The sequence below is a fragment of the Cucumis sativus genome, chromosome 1, assembly GCF_000004075.3.
Source record: "Cucumis sativus cultivar 9930 chromosome 1, Cucumber_9930_V3, whole genome shotgun sequence".
Taxonomy (NCBI): Eukaryota; Viridiplantae; Streptophyta; class Magnoliopsida; order Cucurbitales; family Cucurbitaceae; genus Cucumis; species Cucumis sativus.
The window spans coordinates 25,199,917-25,219,392 of NC_026655.2; the positions used below are offsets into that span (position 1 = coordinate 25,199,917).

The window sequence follows — 19,476 nt, forward strand, 5'->3', positions numbered from 1 at the left end:
TAAAAAATGTTGGAATCATTTTATATGAATTTAAGAGGCGAAGTTTAGAAGCAAAACTCAAACTTCGGCTACGAAGCTTCGTTTTACATTCACACTTGACCTGCAAAATTTCTACCACATCAAAAACTAATAACAACAAATCCGCCATAGACGAAAACCTTTGAATCATCTTCTCCACATGACGACATCTCTTTCTTCTCTATCTCTTTTCTTTTTTCTGAAACCCATTTCCTTCTTCTTCCTCTTCCTCTGTTTCCACCATGTCAATTCCCAGCTTTACCAACAAGAACACTCTGTTTTGCTCCGACTGAATCAGTTCTGGAAAAACCAAGCTCCCATTACCCATTGGCTTTCCTCAAATGTCTCTCATTGTTCATGGCCGGAGGTTCAATGCACCAACAACTCCGTCACTGCTCTGTTTTTCCCTTCTTACAATTTGAATGGAACCATCCCTTCTTTCATTTCCGATCTCAAAAATCTCACCTACCTTAATTTTCAAGTCAACTACTTCACCGGTGGCTTTCCCACCACTCTTTACAGTTGTTTGAATCTTAATTACCTCGACCTCTCGCAGAATTTACTCACCGGGCCGATTCCTGATGATGTCGACCGCTTGTCTCGCCTCCAGTTTCTTAGTCTCGGTGGAAACAACTTCTCCGGCGAAATTCCGGTATCGATTTCTCGCTTGTCCGAACTTCGGTTCCTTCATCTCTATGTTAATCAATTTAATGGGACGTACCCATCTGAGATTGGTAACTTGTTGAATTTGGAAGAATTGTTATTGGCTTACAATTCGAAACTGGAACCGGCTGAATTGCCTTCCAGTTTTGCGCAATTGAGCAAATTGACGTATTTATGGATGTCAGGGTCGAACGTAATCGGTGAAATTCCTGAATGGATTGGAAATTTGACGGCTCTCGTGCAATTGGATTTGTCGAGGAACAATTTGATTGGGAAAATCCCCAATAGTTTGTTTACGTTGAAGAATCTCAGTTTTGTTTATCTGTTCAAGAACAAACTCTCAGGAGAAATTCCTCAACGGATTGATTCTAAAGCCATCACCGAATACGACTTGTCGGAAAATAATTTGACCGGAAGAATTCCGGCGGCTATCGGGGATTTACAGAACCTGACGGCTCTGCTTCTGTTTACAAATCGTTTACATGGAGAAATCCCAGAAAGCATCGGCCGTCTTCCATTATTAACGGACGTAAGATTGTTCGACAACAATTTAAACGGTACGATACCGCCAGATTTCGGCCGGAATTTGATCCTCAGAGGTTTTCAAGTGAATTCCAATAAACTCACCGGAAGCTTACCGGAGCACTTGTGCTCCGGTGGTCAACTGCTAGGATTGATTGCTTATCAGAATAATCTTAGTGGGGAGTTGCCAAAGTCTCTTGGGAATTGCGATAGCTTGGTTATTGTCGATGTTCACGAGAACAATATTTCAGGGGAAATTCCGGCGGGTTTATGGACGGCTCTGAATTTGACTTATGCAGTGATGAGCAACAATTCTTTCACCGGTGATTTTCCTCAGACGGTTTCGAAGAATCTTGCGAGATTGGAAATCAGTAATAACAAAATTTCAGGGGAAATTCCGTCGGAGTTATCTTCGTTTTGGAATTTGACGGAGTTTGAAGCCAGTAATAATCTGTTGACAGGAAATATTCCTGAAGAATTAACCGCTCTTTCAAAGCTGAACAATCTTTTGCTTGATGAAAATCAAATAAATGGGGAGCTTCCAAAGAAAATCACTTCATGGAAATCATTGCAGCGTCTTAAACTGAATCGAAATCGTTTATCCGGTGAGATACCGGACGAATTTGGCTATTTACCGAACCTTAATGATCTTGATCTCTCGGAGAATCAACTTTCCGGGTCAATTCCGCTTTCGTTGGGGAAGTTGTCGCTGAATTTTCTTGACCTGTCTTCAAATTTTCTGTCCGGGGTTATCCCATCTGCATTTGAAAATTCAATCTTTGCAAGAAGCTTTTTGAACAATCCGAATCTTTGCTCGAACAATGCAGTTCTAAATCTCGATGGTTGTAGTTTGAGAACTCAGAATTCGAGAAAGATTTCGTCGCAGCATCTTGCGCTGATCGTAAGCTTGGGCGTAATCGTAGTGATACTCTTTGTAGTTTCAGCTTTGTTTATAATCAAAATCTATAGGAGAAATGGATACAGAGCAGATGTTGAATGGAAGCTGACCTCATTTCAGAGGTTGAATTTCTCGGAGGCAAATCTTTTATCTGGGCTATCGGAGAACAACGTTATTGGGAGCGGTGGTTCCGGTAAAGTTTATCGGATCCCAGTGAATAGTTTGGGCGAAACAATGGCCGTGAAGAAAATATGGAACAACAGAAAGTCAGACCATAAGCTCGAGAAACAATTCATGGCGGAAGTGAAAATCCTCAGTTCAATTCGACACAACAACATAATCAAACTCCTCTGCTGCGTTTCTTGTGATACTTCAAAGCTCCTAGTTTATGAGTACATGGAGAAGCAAAGCCTCGATAAGTGGCTACATAAGAAGAACTCCCCGCCGAGAATTACAGGGTCAGAACCTATTAGTGGTGTCGCTCTCAATTGGCCGACAAGATTTCAAATTGCAGTAGGGGCAGCGCAAGGCCTCTGTTATATGCACCATGATTGCTCCCCACCGGTAATTCATAGAGATTTAAAGTCTAGCAATATCTTACTAGATTCAGATTTCAATGCCAAAATAGCAGATTTTGGCTTAGCCAAGTTGCTCATAAAGCAAGGGGAACCGGCTTCAGTTTCCGCGGTTGCCGGCTCTTTTGGATACATAGCTCCAGGTAAGAGACATCCCAATTCAAACCTATCAAAGAATTTGATATGAGACATTAATGGGCAAAACTAAAAGCTTGTTCCCTTTCTAACTGCAGAGTATGCTCAGACACCAAGAATTAACGAGAAGATCGATGTGTTTAGCTTCGGAGTCATTCTTCTGGAGTTGGCAACTGGAAAGGAAGCTCTCGACGGTGATGCAGACTCATCTCTGGCAGAGTGGGCTTGGGAATATATTAAAAAAGGCAAACCAATAGTCGATGCGTTGGATGAGGATGTGAAGGAGCCACAATATCTTGATGAAATGTGCAGTGTTTTCAAACTGGGTGTGATCTGCACTTCTGGTTTGCCAACGCACCGGCCGAACATGAATCAAGCACTGCAAATCTTGATCGGCAGCCGGACCTCAGCTCCCCAAAACCATGGAGACAAAAAACAGGGAGAGTGAAAGTATGCTGAGAAAACGATGACCATTACTTGAGAGATGCAACAGTCTAACGTTGTCTTCAATGGCCTCTTTTTTTACTATCAAGATTCACCATCACATGTTTTTGAACCTTGGTCGTTAAATATAAGGTGGAGACTGAAGGGGACCCTGCGCTCCAGCCACTGCTCCAAGGAGAAATGGCCAAGGAGTTGATGGGTCGCATCAGTTTCTTTGTAAATTTTGAATAACAATTCCTCTTAAGTGTATTTTAACGAGAACCTCAATAATAATAAATGAGAACTCATTCAGCTCAAGCAAAGCCAAACGTTTTTTACTCTTCATCGTTTTAAATAAGCACTTTTCAGTTGCTCATTTTGAAAGCTTGTGAAAGGACCGGACTTCCAAGTATCTGAGTATTAAACACTGCTATTGACAAGATCAAAATGGCAACCAGAAAGAACCAATGAAAAATGAAATTCTTTATTTGTATACTTGATAACAGTTCTTGCTATCATCCATTGATGGATTGATCTAATTCAAAAGGAGAAATTTGACAGCCTGCAGACAAGCCATGTGGTTCTAATTTATTTGGCAAAGGAACTGGAGAAGGATGATTTCATCGGAGACTGGCAAGAAGGGAAATCTCTCGTCCTCATTTATTAACCATGTCAGAGCCGAAGGGAGGACTTGTGCCCCAATGCCATCAACATTGGCTCCCACATCATAACAATAGAGGAAGCCACTTCAAAATCTTGGGACTTTTCGCAAGCAAATCTACCACATAATGATCTCTGAGCCATAAAATTAACGACTTAAGAGTCATTGAAACAAGTCTAAATAATCTCAAGTCTGTAAGAAAAAGAATACAAGTACTATTACAACAAAAAAAATTGGAACTATTTCATTCTTTTGAGCTACCTTGGCTGGCATTGGACTCCTTTTTTCAGGACTCCTCTACCCCAAGATACTGGGAATGAGATGCAGCGAGAAGTGCTGCTCCAATCCCGGAGCCATCATTTGAGTGCTCGATCACGAAGTTGTCCGCAACTTGGTCTCCCAGTAATTCCTTGAGTGAACTCTCCAAGGAATTTCTAAATTTTGTGTAGTGCTCAAATAACCCACCATCAACAGCTATGACAGATTTCTGGTTATCCCCATCTTTTGGGGTGTCTCTTCCTAATTTCTTGATGATCCCATAAATCCCAGCAGCTGATAGGCGTGCACCACGAGTGGCAACAATGTCACATAGCATAAAGACAATTTTTCTCAAAGGTAGGGGGCTGTTCGATACCTGACACAGAAGAGCAAGTTTACATGTCAGCAACAACATGAGCTTTGGTGACTGAAAAAAAGACTAGGCTATGTTTTCCTTTCATGAAGTGACAAAAACTCAAATAAACCAAGAGAAGAGTGATCAATTAGTTCCTCAAGGTGCATAACTAATGGAACGAACAAGAAAGGGAACTGTTATTCAACCTCCAAAATGTTATTTAGCTTGCTTCCAACAACTTTCAGATCTGGAGATGTATCATGATGCATGGCAGACATGTCCGGAGTCCTGCATAAATACAAATAATCCAACTTTGTAGTTGAAACATAGATAAAACCATCTACGTATTTGTTTTACAAAGAGGTCAAAGAGGTCGGTCAAAAAGCACGTCCCACTACAAGTAAGCAAGAGCAATACCTAAGAATGAAAGGTTTCTTCAGTTTAGGCGGAACAACATCACCGAAAAGGGCAGCTTCTTCAGCCATCCTACACAGAACTCTGCGTACAATTTCTCCTAGATACATACCAGATATCATCTTCTCAAAAATCTGCAAGATGGATAGCCACAAGATATGTATTATATATAGGACAGGCAATTTGAAATGAAAAAAACTATAAGACGAATAGCTCAAAGAAAAGAGGACCTTTACCTGTTCCCCCGGGTTTAAACTTTCCAAATCTAGAGCTTGATCATACTCGGTGAAGGGAAGATGAGAAGACCGGAAGTTACCCCATTCCATGTTAATAACCTGTCAGTTTGAAAGAACGTTAAACATGGGAATTGCATGTGCCGCTCCACATATGCAGCATTTGTTCTTACTAACCATCTCTCCTGATTGAGGTAGAAGGCCTTGCCATTTAGGAATTGCATGTGCCCGTTCCACATATGCAGCATTTGTTCCAGTTCCTAGAATCACAGCAGCAATAACATTATCGTTGTGGTATCTGCCCCCAGCTAGTGTGCCTATTGTATCATTTACCTGAACCAGATAGACTAGTTAGAATGTCCAACATAATGAGGAGCAAAATTCATGGGGAAAATTCACTTCACAGAGTTGTAACAAATGCTTGTTAAAGATGTTGGAGATAGTGAATAAAGGGCAATACCAAAGCCGCCACACGCATATCCAATCCAATCTTTTCCATGGCCTTTGTTAATTCACCTACCACATCTTGTCCAACCTACATAAAAAACATCAAGAAAAGATGCAACAGCTAAGAAATGTACTAATACTCAAATCATAAACTAGATAGATTGTAAAAGTGATAACAATTACAGAGAGCATGTGGTCTAGAAAATTTATAGTGCATTACATTAGCAAAAAGCAATATTCCTATATTAGGAAAGAAGACTACTGCTTCAATAAGATTGTAATCCGAATGAATCCTCATGCAATTTATCTATCCTCCCAACTTGTAAATCAGATAACAGTTAAAAACTTCTCAGCTTCATTTCAATTTCCAATAAAGAAATTCTGTAGTTACCCAAGCTTGCAAAGAATTTCAGTTCTTTCACAGATCAGGTAATTTGATTCTTTGTTTTATTTTTTTCCCATCAATCCACCGGTTATCTACCAACACTACAATTGGTTTGGATACCTTTCACACGCACTTTAAACTCCTAATGGTAAGAACAAAACACAATCACAGTCACTCACCTTATTAGTTTATTTCATTGTGATCATCAAAGCTAAGGTGGATTTCCATTACAAGATTGCTACTACATAAAGAGAACGATCCATGAAAAGAACATAAGTTCTCTAAAAGTCATAAAGTATAGCTTCCAGGTTCAATGTTCTTAACATATACTTTAATTTCCATTTTTTGATATCTATATATACATACCATAGTGAAAACATTTTTAAAGAAAATAGAAAGAGATAGATGTACAAAATACCACAATGAAAATAGATATCAAGGTAACGAATACTGACCGTGTCCTCAATATTGAATCCCTTTGTCCACTTTATAAGTGTCCCTGAGGCAATAGATGTTTGTCTAACTGGGAAAGAAAATGTAAAACCCAGCTCTCTTTGTCTACCAGATACCGGGTGGTAGCCATCACCTTCCTCTTCAACAAATTTTGCAAGTGCTTCAGCTATAAAACCAAATAAGTCCTGAAAAAACATTCTTCAGTCAATTCTGAGAACTTAAAACTTGGAATCTTATCCTAAACAACTTGCTAACGGAAATACTAACCTCTGAAGATCCCGTCATTAGATGCGGAGGAATCGAAACTTCAACAAATTCTTGCCTAGCAACACGATCATCCTTTCCTCCTAATTGTACACGCAGCACACGGAAGTTTGTGCCTCCAAGATCCAATGCATAGAACAACCCTTTCTCATCCCTAATAGTATTGACAAGAAAATTAAGAAATGGGAAGAAAAAAAAATCCTCTTCAGTTTTTCTAGCAATCGGAAAGATGGAGATTACATCAAACAACAAGTAATGAGATGACAAACTATACTTAATCACTGTATCTTTTTACATTATTAAGTAAATGAAGCACTACATTTAAAAAAAATACATAAATTTTCACTTTTTTTAAGTTGGAATTGCCGGTTCACTTGGAAGAGTTCAGGTTCATCCTCAATGTACGGTTCACCATTCAATTTCACAAAATTCGAGTTCATATTAAAGTTCACTATAAAAAAAAAAATGAAGCTTCTACCAATTTCAAACTATACTTGATCACTCCAACTAGTACATTATTGACAAAATGAACCGCGAGAACTTCAAGCATGCCATTTGGTACTACATTGAAATTAAAAAGACAAATAACGATTGAACTAAAGGGAAAATTTAACTTTTTTCAGTTGAATTGCTAGTTTTCCTGAAAGGGTTTAGATTCATCTTCATTGGAAAGTTCACCATTCAATTTCACAAAACCCAAGTTCATATCAAAGTTCACTATGAAAAAACAAAATATCATCCACTTTTTCAAAGTTTCTACCAATTTAATCAGAACCCAAAAAGAAGAAACAAAAAACAGGATAAGAGAAAGAAGATAAAATTACCCAGTGGGAAGATTATCCACATAACTAATGAGCATCTTAAGCTTACTTCCACCTTCAGATGCAAGACCAGCATGCATCTCAACAGCCATAGCTTCCGCCAATTGTTTCATCTTCTCCGTCGAAGTTCTACACTTATCCTCAAACTCCTTCAATATACCCATCGCTTTACTCCACTTCCCACAGTTCTTCATCCGATGACGCACTACCAATACCGCCGCCGTACAAACAGCAGCAGCACAAACCAAAGCGGTTCCAACAACAACCTTCTTCATAATTGGAAAAGAACAAAAAACAAAAAAAACAAAACAAGTGTAAAGATTAGATTAAAGGGGGTGAAAATCGGAAGCGATTAACCGGAGGGGCAAAAGAAAAAAAAAACAGAGATTTTTTTTTGTTTTTTGTTTTTTTTTTTTTCTTTTTCCGATGGGGGAAGTGATCAGAGATTCATTGTGGAGAGGAAAGAGCGTGGGAATGAAGCGATTTAAGAATGGAATGGGGAAAAGGGAAAAAGGGTATCGGAGATGGAGGATTGAAGATTGGAATTGAGAGTTCAAATTGGAAATGGAATGAATCTGTAGTTCGCACATGAGGGAGGAAAAAGGAATTGAATTTGAAGAAGGAATGGGAAATTGGACAAAGTTTTGAGATGAAATTACGTTTGTGACCTGCCGTTTCACCGATTACCATTTCCCTTTCTTTCTTTCTTTCTTTCCCACCTCTTTTCTTTCGTCTTTATCCTTTTCTTTTTCATCTCTTCAAATATTATTAAAGTAATTATTTTTTAAAAAATAAATCATTAGATGATATTTTTAAAGTGTTTTCATCTCTTCATATAATTAATTTTTATAAATTTGTTAACTTACAATATATATCAATAAAATTATCCTTGAATTTCTCTTTTCAATATTTTAGGAAAATTCCAGGAAGTCATAAATTTGGGTCAAAATGTCAAAAGGATAATTATTTATTTGATTGTTTTGATTTTAGTGAAGAACCAATGGGTTTAATTAAGGCTGTATTATGGAATTAATAATTCAAATTAAGTACCCACAGGTTGAAAAAAGAGCCCATAATATTTATTTTATCTTATAAAATATAGAAACTAAACATGATTAATGATCAAAATTGTATATATTTTAATTGTTTTATGAACAATAAATTATGCTTTTTTTAGAAGAAAATTATTTGGTTGAACAAAATGTATTACTGCTTTGACCATTTTTTTTTTAATGAAAAGGAAAATCAAAACACAGCACATGAGAGAGCACCAAAAACAAAATATCACCTTTTTCCTTTTTCTTTTCTTTTCCTTTTCATCTTTTACAAATTCAACGGTAGAAATTAAAAACTCAATGCCAACATGAGCTTAGTTCAACTGACACTTATATCTTATTGTTTTTCATTTATATTATTTAAAAAATGACCATCTTTTATATTAGACACGCGATCTTAAATAACTAAATAACATAAGGAAGAAGTGAAAAGGACAATGAAAATAAAAGACCAAATAACAACAATTTAGAACGATGATAAGATTGAGTAAACGTTAAAAAGAAATTATTTTTAATAGAAATTGTAAACAATAAAACATTTGAAAAAATATTTTCAAATAAAGTTTAATGAATTTTGTTTTTAGTGGTTTTGGAAAAAAATCACTGATACAGTCGAGTCGAGACCAGTTTTTAAAAAGTACTTTTTTAGTTTTCAGATTTTATAATAATAGATCTATTTGGTTTTCAAAATATACCTTTTCAGTCTCTGAATTTTTAAAAGTAGATTTAGAAGGCCGTAAAAATATTTTTTGTTTGATTTTTTAAAAAATAATTATATAATACTTAAAATTAGAAGAAGAAAAATAGGAAACTTTGAAAGACCTTCTAAACCTATTTTAAAAATTCATGGATTAAAAAGATACATTTTAAAAAATCATAAACTAAATTAGTCTATTCTTATAAATTCGAAAATTAAAAAGATACATTTTAAAAATTCAAGAACTAAACACACATATCTTTCAAAACTTAGAGACTAAAAGTGTAATTTTCTCATATATCTAAAAGGAACAACCCGATCAAGGGACTCAATGTATGGTGTGTTGAGTCCAAAGGCTCACCTTGGTATTGGCACCTTCGAGGCCATTCCCTTCAAGTTGATGTCAAAATTGAATTGTAGGAAATAAATCTCAATCTCCAGAAAGAAAAGAAAAATAAGAAAAAAGGCTCATAGTTATAAATAGTTCCTTCCCAGAACTACTTGCCCCATTTTATGGACGGCACTGATTTAAGCATCACATTGTAATCACCACACTCGTGTGTTATCTTTTCTTTTTGGGAGCATGTGAAAGTAAGGTGAGTTTGCTTATATATATGAAGTACCAATTTTTCATTTTAACACTATATTTTTTTATTAATTGAGCTATGTTTATTTGGAGAGAAAAGAGGGTTACTTAATAAATAATATTTAAAAAAGAAAATAGAATTTTTATTTAAAAGAAGGGTTATATGTAAATAGGTATGAAGAAATATAGAAAATGTTGAAAAGAAAGGAATATTATAGGAATGTATTGAAGAAAAGAAATAAAAGGAAGGAAGAATTATAGATATTTAGAGAAATGGTTTTGAGCGTTGAAAGGAAATCGCCTAAAAATGAAGAGATGATAGGGATTGGAGTGGTTTTCAATGGTTTTTGTGGGTATGGCCACTGCTTTCCTTTTCATTTCCTTATGTTTTCTCCTCCCTTTTTCTTTTTATTATAGATATATTCTAATTTAAAAAGATTCCAATATTATTATTAATAAAGATTCCAATGTGGTCCTCATAATATCCATAAATATCAACTCCAATAATAACGACACATTTTCTTTCCTCAAAACAATTTGTAATGTGTCGGAGAGGTGAAGATTGAACTGATATCGCATCTGAATGAAACAAAGATCTTATGATATGAAAGTAACGTTAAAAATTACTTAAAATAATTAAAAGTTACTACCTTATACCAACAATGTGTATTTGTTTTTTTTGTGGTTCAATCATATTAACTCCAAAGTATGATTGCCTCATGAAATAATTTCTAACATGTTGAAAAGATCCATGTTGGTTTATGGGGACAACTTTCACTCTTTTGAACCATTCAAGATAAATAAGAATGACGTAGCCAGAATGCAAGGAATGCAGGAAAATGTTGGAGTCATTCGTTGCCAAATCCAGATACCAAATCTTCCGTTTGGAGCATTACACAACTAAAAAAAGTAATGAACACAAATATTGAAGTTCAAGGTTCAAAATTTGTAATCTAACTTGAATTTTAAGTTTAAAATCTTTGAATTAAAAATGTAATTTACCTTTATTTTAATCAGTATTAGTAGGTCTAGCACAATGCAAATGATTGGAAATATTTATATTCAATTCTCAAAGCCTATCAGTAATATACTGATAGATTTGGCCATTTTGTTAACCATATCGCTAAATAAATATCTATCATTGGTATACATTTGTAATTATTTAAAAATGTTGTTATACACTTTAATTATTATTCTTAAACGTGTTACTCAGTGCAATTACCCTTACTCGAGACAATGTTATGAAAAAATCTACTAGCTCTAAAGGTCAATAATAATCGACTTACATACATCTAGGCCCTTGGTTGATTTGAGGACTCGTAACAAATAATTAAGGTCAACGCATGGGATCTTAACTCGAGGTTACAACAAACTATTTGTACAAATCTTAACACTAATGTCGAGATCCCATAGTGTTTGACACTAAATTGGTTATTATAGGAAGTGATTAATTAATATAACAAACAAGGTATAGTAGTGTATCTTTAGGGTGTAAACTAGTTCAATTTTGGAAGAAAATAGTACACACAAAACTAAAATGGGAAAGAAAGTATACGTAGGTAGGAAAGAGTAAACAATGTAACGAATAAGAAATGTAAAGTAATAAAATTATAGTAATTTAATGTGTTACAATATCTAGCTAGGTAGAAGCACCATTTATATAATATAATCATCATTTGCAGTAATTGAGAGCCAAAGAGTACCCGATATAGATAGATAGATACAAGAACTAGTTTACCCATCTTTTGCATGCAACCTAATTTTATATTGTCCAAGGAACTATACTACATGATATACGTACCATTAGATATAAACATTAGAGTGTGTGTTTGACACAACACCATATAATTGATAATGCATGTGAGATGTAAAACCCTTGGTTCATACTTTTGAGATACCTTAGATTAAATCAAACATACAAATGCCTTTTATTTTCTCCTAATCTTATCATGCATGTCCAACAACTACAGTGTAGAGACCATGGAATAATAAACTTAAGTATTAAATTGAGTGTTTGAGATATATGTTACTGAATTTAGATAGCTTATATCAAATCAAACCCTATGAAAGGAAAATTCTAAGAGAACATCATGTAATTATATAAAACCCAATTATTCCAAGCTTTTGTTTTGGAATTCCATCTTCTACCCAAGTGGATAAGTTCCATTTTTCATTTAAAAAGAAAAAGAAAGAAAGAAAAAAAGAATATTTAGGAAATTGGAGCTAGTGGGTTGTCTATTGATTATCATGAGGTAAAAGACAAGAAATAAAAGATTAGGGGAGTTACAAAAAAACTAAGAAAATTATATATATATTCTCATATTGAATAATTCTTCCAAAGAAATAACAAAAAAAAAAAAAAAGGATTTTCGAATTTGAAGTACAAAGAATAAATTCTTACTTGCCAGCTAAAAAGTACATATATGTTAATATGTTATATATATTTTTTGTCTCTTCTTTTCTTTTAATTAAATAAAATAAAATATAATTATTTGATAAATATCCTTATTTATGCTACTATATATATAATTGATTAATATTCCCTATTCATTAGATTCATGAACTCAAATTCCTAGTTTGAATTTGAATTTGAAATTTGATTGCACATTCTTGGATGAGTACATATAATTTGTTTAATCTTTTTTCAATCTCATGCATATAGGAAGGTTACTATTTTGAATTTTCTACTTTTTTTAGTTTTAAAATTTTAAAATATATATATTTATACGACAATAATAGGTTATTGTTGTTGTATGTGTGTGTATATATATATGTATGTGTCAAAAGTGATCATAACATAGTAGTGATATTTTTTTCTCTTGAAGTGGTGAAGAAGTTATAGTAAAATAAAGGTTTATTCAAACTCCATAATAAGGGAAGGATGCAACTCTATATTTGTTTGATGGATATAAACGTAAATGGGCCCAAGCCCAATAACTCCTCCCAATTTCAATAGTTTTCCATAAAGAAAATGTTTTTCTTTTCTTTTCTTTCTTTCTTTTGTTTTTTTCATTTGAAGGAGTATGTATTACTTTGTATTACTTTCAATTATATAAGAAGGTAAGGGTAATTAATGATCATTTTACGAATAATAATTAAGATTATCACATTAATTTAAAAAATTGTAAATATAGCAACATTATCACTGATAGTCTTATGTCGCTGATAGACTCGTATTATCTATTAGTGATAGACCGATTTTGCTATATTTGTAAATTTTTTAAGATGTTGCTATATACTTAATTATTTTGAACCTAATTGCTAAATTTGCCACTATCTCTGTATAAAATCGCTTAAAAATAAAGTCTCCAATCATTCAAAATCAATTTATTATTTGGTTCTTAAACACAATTTTTATATAATAAAAGTAATTAGCAAAATATCTTTTCGGTTTAATTTACATTTTAATTTTTTATTATTATTAAATACCCACTTTCGACCATTGATGTTAACATCTATTAATTAATTTTAAATAATGATGAACTGAAGTTTTAAATTTAATTTTTATAGTAGAGGTGTTAAAAAAAATTGATAATCCCATGCATCAACTCGAATTACCCAACCTAAACCATAAGGGTCGGATTGAGTTAGGTTAGAAAATTGAAGAAAAGTCGGATTGTGCAAGTAAGGGATCGTATTGACCCAACCCAATCTGATTGTGTATATAATATTTATATATAAACCTAAAACCTAAAAGTAAACCTCCCTTGAATAGAAATTGTATACTTGCATTATGAACATATATAGAGAGAGGATGTTTAAAAACAATATTAAAAATTATCTAAATTATGGAGAGATGAAAAACAAAAAAAAATCAACCCGCCAACCCAACCTAGTCCAACATGAATCTTTTGGGTTGGGTTGGGTTGACTATGAACCGATAGGGTTTATTTTTTCTTTTTGTCAATCCACATAGTTTGGGTTGGTCCATATAATTTTCCTCCAACGAGGCCCAACCCGACTTATATACACCCATAATAGCAATGAATTTTAATGAGACTTAATTAATGATCGTTTTTCTAAATTAATTAATTAATAAACATTAACACTTAAAAACAAACCTGATTATTATGTGAAAAATCGAGACTAAAACGGTAAGTATATAGTGAAACCTAAGAATTTAATTGAAACAAAAACTCAAAACTAAGCTATATTGAAAACAAACTCAAACCGCAAGAACTAAAATTTGTAACGTTTAGAAACGTAGAGATGAAAAATACAAACCAAACCCAAAACCAAACAACTAAAAAATACTTTTTTTCCCTTCATGAAATTAATAAATAAATTAAAAAAACATGTTCATAAACAATAACCATTACAAAATCACCCAAAATATATCAATAATTAATAATGAAAATGAAAAAAATCATGGGAAGCACACTTTAGTAAAAAATTGACAAATTTGGCTTGAGTCTTATTAAACAAAAAAAGAAAAAAGCAAACTTTTCCATATATCAATATTAAGAAGTAAGCATTATTCATGCACACATTCCATCACATAATTTCAACCTTAATGCTTATCCATTTCTATGATAAACATATTTCTCAATTCATTCATACAACTATTAAACACAGATAAAGATGATAGTATATAATAAAATAAAAGAAACAAAAACGAAACTTTTAGCTTCCAATCTTGACTAAAAAGCATGAAATGTAATGCAAGAAAAAGAAGAAAGAAATATTTGACATAATGATTCTTCCCACACTTAGCCTTATCATCCTTTTAATCTTCTTGTTATTTGTTTTTGTTACTTATTCTTGTTTTAAAAAATGTGTATCTTAAGAAGCATGCCTAACTCAGCTGCATTCCCCATGTTATTTTCAACTTATACACATTATGTTTTTCAAAACACAAGATATATTACCCACAGTTTTTGTTTATCTTCCCCTTTTCTTACCCATCCCAATTTTAAATTCATGTTTTATATTCTTTTTACCCTTTGGTTACATGATGATTACAGATTTAGCAGTTGAACTTAGTAACGATTTTGGATTTTTTATGTTTGAAAATTCTTTATTCTTTTCACATATATATTTAAAGATCAAATGGTCTATTAAATGACAGTAGTTGTACTGCTATGGCATTTATGTTGTGGTTCTCATGTTCTCATTCTCTACATCCTTTTATTTACATTTGTGGTTGAGTGTCAACTTAACGAAAATCTTAAAGTGAGACAAACGTATCTAACCCCATACATATATTCTTAATTCAATAACCAAAATAAAATTGTAATAGAGGTGTTCTAATAATCCGATAACCTAAACAACTCAAACTATCCAATCCCAAATTGTAAAAGTTGGATTGAAGATAATTCGGATTGGTTTGAAAAAATCTACCTAACTCAATCCAATCCATTTACACCCTTAAGTCGTAACAAAGTAGAGATTAATTTGTCGTAAGAAAGTAGAGATTAATTTTTTCTTCAACTTTGCATGCATAACTTCTAATTATGATATATAATTAACAAATAAATTATTTGATATATTTCAAAATTAAAATCAAAACAATGTCTAGTAAACGAATTTTAATTTTTTGTCGAAAAAAAAAAACTTAAAATTTAGCTTATGGAACTTTTATAAATTAGGTATCTAACAATAATTAACGATGAATGAAAATGTAAACCTTTTAAAATCTAAACTTCCAATTTTAACCAAATAACTTCTAGGTTACAAATTAATAATAATTATGTTGAGTTTTTGACAAAAGAGTAAACTGGGTAGTTATCGAATATATCAAAAACGTCTATACGTTTTTCACTTTCAAATTGTTTCAATTCAAAATATTATAAAGTTAAAGCATAATAACTCAATCGTTTCACGTTTTCTTTTATTTATTTTTTTGTCTATTCATATACCGTAGTAATAGAAGGTTTTCTCTAACAAATAGGTCAACGAAAAATAACAACTTGTAAGAGATAGGATGTGATGTTTATTTATTACCACACCACACACTAGAACCCTTAATTTCTTTGCCCCTATTTAATATGGTAATAATGTAGATTAGCTTAATTTATAAACCAAAGATAATGTTTTATAATACAAAGTTCGGCGATTAATTATTAAAAGAGATATCATTATTTATTTTTCTCAATTTTATTTTGGGGGAATTTTATAATATTTGACCATATAACAAAACGTATTGATCTCTCCATTGGATTATATTGAGTATACTATATTTGTGTGGAGTTTGAATACCAACAAAATTTATTTATTCTTTTTTGCTTCCATGAACAAGCTAACCACAAACCCTAATTTTTCTTTCTTTTTTTTTTGACTCAAACATTTAGGTCCACCAATTCAAATGAAGAAAATCCAAAGGAGAGAGAAAAAGATTATATAGATGTAAAAAAAAGAAAAGAAAAGAAAAAAAGATGACATAACTCAAGAGGGTTTATCCAAAAGTATTATGTTTTTATGTGATTTTGTCCTTTGTATGCATACACGTGTGTATTGGCTTTTCTCGACCAAATAATAATATTGCATCTTGCAATACACACAATATATGTATAGATATATACACACAAACTATATATAATTTGTAAAATCTTTGTAAATATTGAAATTTTGTTTTGAATAAAAATTATTGTTTTTATAATTTGATGTGTTAAACTCTATACTCGACCAGTTATTCGACGTTAAAAAAGTTTGAGTATTGTTTCTTTTTTCAAATGGTCTCCATTAGAAATATTTAAGTTTTGGTGCATTATAAAAGAGCTTTCTTGTAATGATTGGATGAGAAATTTTGTTGTAATTGTTATAGTTTACCATTGACTTCATTTCTTTAGTAAATTAGTGTGATTTTTAGTTTGGTCGTTTCTTTTAATTTCTCCATTATTTTTTGGTTGTTTTAAATCATAGTAGTAAGAAGGGTCTTTTTTTTCTTTCACAGATTCATATATATTCTTTAAATTATGGTCATCTCAAAGAAACAATAAATAAACTTCTAGATATAAATTATAAAAACTAATACAACTAAGTGTAAAAACTATTTTGTTTAGTTTTGAAAATCTTGCTCGATTAACTCTAAGACAAAATTTAGTGAATAAGTTTATATCGTATTAACCGTTATATATAGAACCTACCTAAGATTTAATATATCTTATTAACTTTTTTTTCCAGTTAAATATTGCAGATTCAGAAGGTCGAATTAGTACTATAAGTACGTTGAAAACAAGAAAGAAATTGTTTATAAGATTAATTTGATTGTCTAAAGTTCAATGAATACACTTTTTCTTTTTTTTCTTTTTGAAATGTTGATGTGTTTAAAATTAATATATGGTTTAAGGAAAAATATGTGAAATTAAGTAAGGGGTAAGGGGTAAGGGGAAATGAACATGGGAATTATTTAGCAATGCATGTGTTGCTGTCGTGGACCTTACTCTTTCCTCAATTATATATAAATTATTAACATTATACAATGGAAAAACTTTGGCATATAACAAAACAAGTTTCATACACTAAAGGTTTAACATTAATTCACGTTATTAACTACAATATATATATTTGCACTATAATATATAACGTATATATATATGTCCATTGATTCCCCAAAGCAGAGAAAAAACCACACCAAATTAAAAAGCTAGGTATCTTTCCATATTTTCCTTTTTGCTTCCTCCATTGGTACACCTATTTTGAGTTTATCAACTCTCCCTCTATGTAGGAGATGACAATCGATGAGCTTGCAGTGCGAACGAGGCAAGTATTTGAATATTTGTTAAAAACTATGTTGTTATTGCATAGTGATATCATTCGTCATATACTATATTGTATCTAACAGTTAGATATACGCTATGATTTACATTGTCATGTATCTAACCACTATAGAAGTGATACAATGTATTCATTGGATCTATGGTGACGAATAGTTAGAGTTTAATTACTTTGTTACACCCTTATTTTTTTATCACTTACTTTAATTTAATTTCTTTCCGTTTGAGCAATAAAAGAGCATAATACATAAAACCTCCCATTATCTCTAGCTTTGTCATGAAATTTACAAACAAAGATAAACAAAAAAAAACAATTACATAAACAAAAGTTTATTTTGAGAGAAAATGTTAGATTTGAAAATATAAATGCATGTTTAGGGTTAGTTTATATAGTGCATATTTTTCTCCAAACCCTAACGATAAAAACGTAAATAATGTAAACAAGTATAGTTACAAATGCAATTTAGCAAAACCCTGGTGTTTGGTCATTTAAAAGTACTAGATTATGGATTCAAATCATTCAAAACATCTATGACTTTCCTTCCTTCCTATTATTTTATTTTATATAAAGGATTGAATGGATGTTAATGAAAAACACAACTAACCCTAATTAGTATACCATACATAGAAAACCACAAAATTAATCTAACTAATTAATTATGATCAAGTGTGTCATAGGAATAAAATAGAAAGAGATAAAGTAAAGTTGTTCCTAGGATTAGGTAAAAGGGAGCAACTACGAACATGATAATGTCCCTATTAACGAATGAAAAAGGCTAATCCCAAAAAAGGGAATTTAAATTAATTTAACATGGGATAATAATTAAATTTAAAACAATATTATTATTAACACAATAACAATACTTTTGGATATGTACCAAAAACTCAAACTCAAACTCAAACTCAAAACGTGGTCTTATCAAAGCCTTTGTCTGTGGAAATGTGTGAGTATTGAGTGTACATTATGAATCTTAATTAATTAATTAATATGTGACAAATCTAGGGTTGAGAATTATATATTATTATTACACAAAAATATTAATTTAGAGAAGAAAAAAAATCAGCTTTTTTGGGAAAGGAGAGCATATGTTAAGGTTATATTGTTTGGCCTTACAATAAACCTAAGAGACACCAAAAAGTGATATCATTATATTTTTTCCTAGATATCATTTTTAGGGTTTTAATTTAGTTAGTCTTGTACACGTGCATTTCCTCTATATTTATTCAATTAATTAACCTTAATTAAGTTTAAATAAATGTCGGTGATGTGACTATGAAAAGTTTTAATATGAAAAAAAAAAAAAGGAATAATATATGAGAATCTATAGTTAGAATATTGATTAAATAATGTATGTGAAATGTTGTTAGATAATTTTGTTTAAATTTGACTTGATTAATCATAAATGTGTTGGATCCTCTCCTATTCTAATTTGAGTTATTTAGTGTTGGATAAGTATCCAAAGAAACAGCAAGTGATATCTTTGTATATTGAGTGGTCAAGGAATTTTAGGACAAATAATCTAAAGCATAATGCTAAAGTTTGATGTTCTTTTGTTATTAAGCGTTGGCATTCGAATCTTACATGTTCGTCGTCATTGTTGTGGGTCTTTCATAGATTTTGACCTTTGACCTACTCCTAATTTGGTATTGCTTGTCGAACTAATCTGCATATGTCAGAGAACCTTACATATTGGTATAATACCAAGTCTACTATATTTTGATGTATAAGTTAATGTATATGAAATATATAATTTAACTAAACAAACAAAAACTATAATGTCAAAAACTCTATTTGGAGATTACTTACTTTTCTTCTTAGGGGTTATCAGTTGAATTATATATAATGTACATGTTTCCAATATCGATACAACTCACATGTGCTTATTACACGCATATAA

At 31.9% G+C, this 19,476-nt stretch overlaps 2 protein-coding genes across 3 annotated transcripts; one reads left to right on the forward strand and one right to left on the reverse strand.

Annotated features, from left to right (window-relative positions):
- On the forward strand, positions 1–3,557 carry LOC101214935 (receptor-like protein kinase 5). The gene is made up of 2 exons (XM_004135626.3): positions 1–2,819; positions 2,910–3,557. Exons 1-2 carry the CDS (start codon positions 179–181, stop codon positions 3,257–3,259), a joined length of 2,991 nt encoding a protein of 996 aa, XP_004135674.2. The 5' UTR covers positions 1–178; the 3' UTR covers positions 3,260–3,557.
- A 138-nt stretch (positions 3,558–3,695) lies between these two features.
- On the reverse strand, positions 3,696–7,800 carry LOC101221598 (hexokinase-1). Of its 2 annotated transcripts, XM_004135627.3 has the most exons (10): positions 7,529–7,800; positions 6,708–6,858; positions 6,443–6,625; positions 5,616–5,690; positions 5,333–5,488; positions 5,159–5,257; positions 4,926–5,056; positions 4,715–4,796; positions 4,157–4,529; positions 3,696–4,029 (listed from the first exon to the last, which is right to left on the reverse strand). In XM_004135627.3, exons 1-9 carry the CDS (start codon positions 7,798–7,800, stop codon positions 4,182–4,184), a joined length of 1,497 nt encoding a protein of 498 aa, XP_004135675.1. In that variant the 3' UTR covers positions 3,696–4,029; positions 4,157–4,181. The 2 variants fall into 2 exon arrangements, with proteins under 2 accessions (XP_004135675.1, XP_011659954.1); XM_011661652.2 differs by having other exon boundaries at positions 3,703–4,529.
- Between the last annotated feature and the right edge of the window lie 11,676 nt (positions 7,801–19,476).

Excerpts from the sequence above, each read along its gene's own strand:
- LOC101214935 (XM_004135626.3), top strand. The coding sequence starts at position 179 with ATGACGACATCTCTTTCTTCTCTATCTCTTTTCTTTTTTCTGAAACCC. Across the intron at positions 2,820-2,909 it reads TTTTGGATACATAGCTCCAG|AGTATGCTCAGACACCAAGA; the intron begins GTAAGAGACATC and ends TTCTAACTGCAG.
- LOC101221598 (XM_004135627.3), bottom strand. The coding sequence starts at position 7,800 with ATGAAGAAGGTTGTTGTTGGAACCGCTTTGGTTTGTGCTGCTGCTGTT. Across the intron at positions 4,797-4,925 it reads AAGAAACCTTTCATTCTTAG|GACTCCGGACATGTCTGCCA; the intron begins GTATTGCTCTTG and ends GTATTTATGCAG. Across the intron at positions 4,530-4,714 it reads AGCTAAATAACATTTTGGAG|GTATCGAACAGCCCCCTACC; the intron begins GTTGAATAACAG and ends CTTCTGTGTCAG.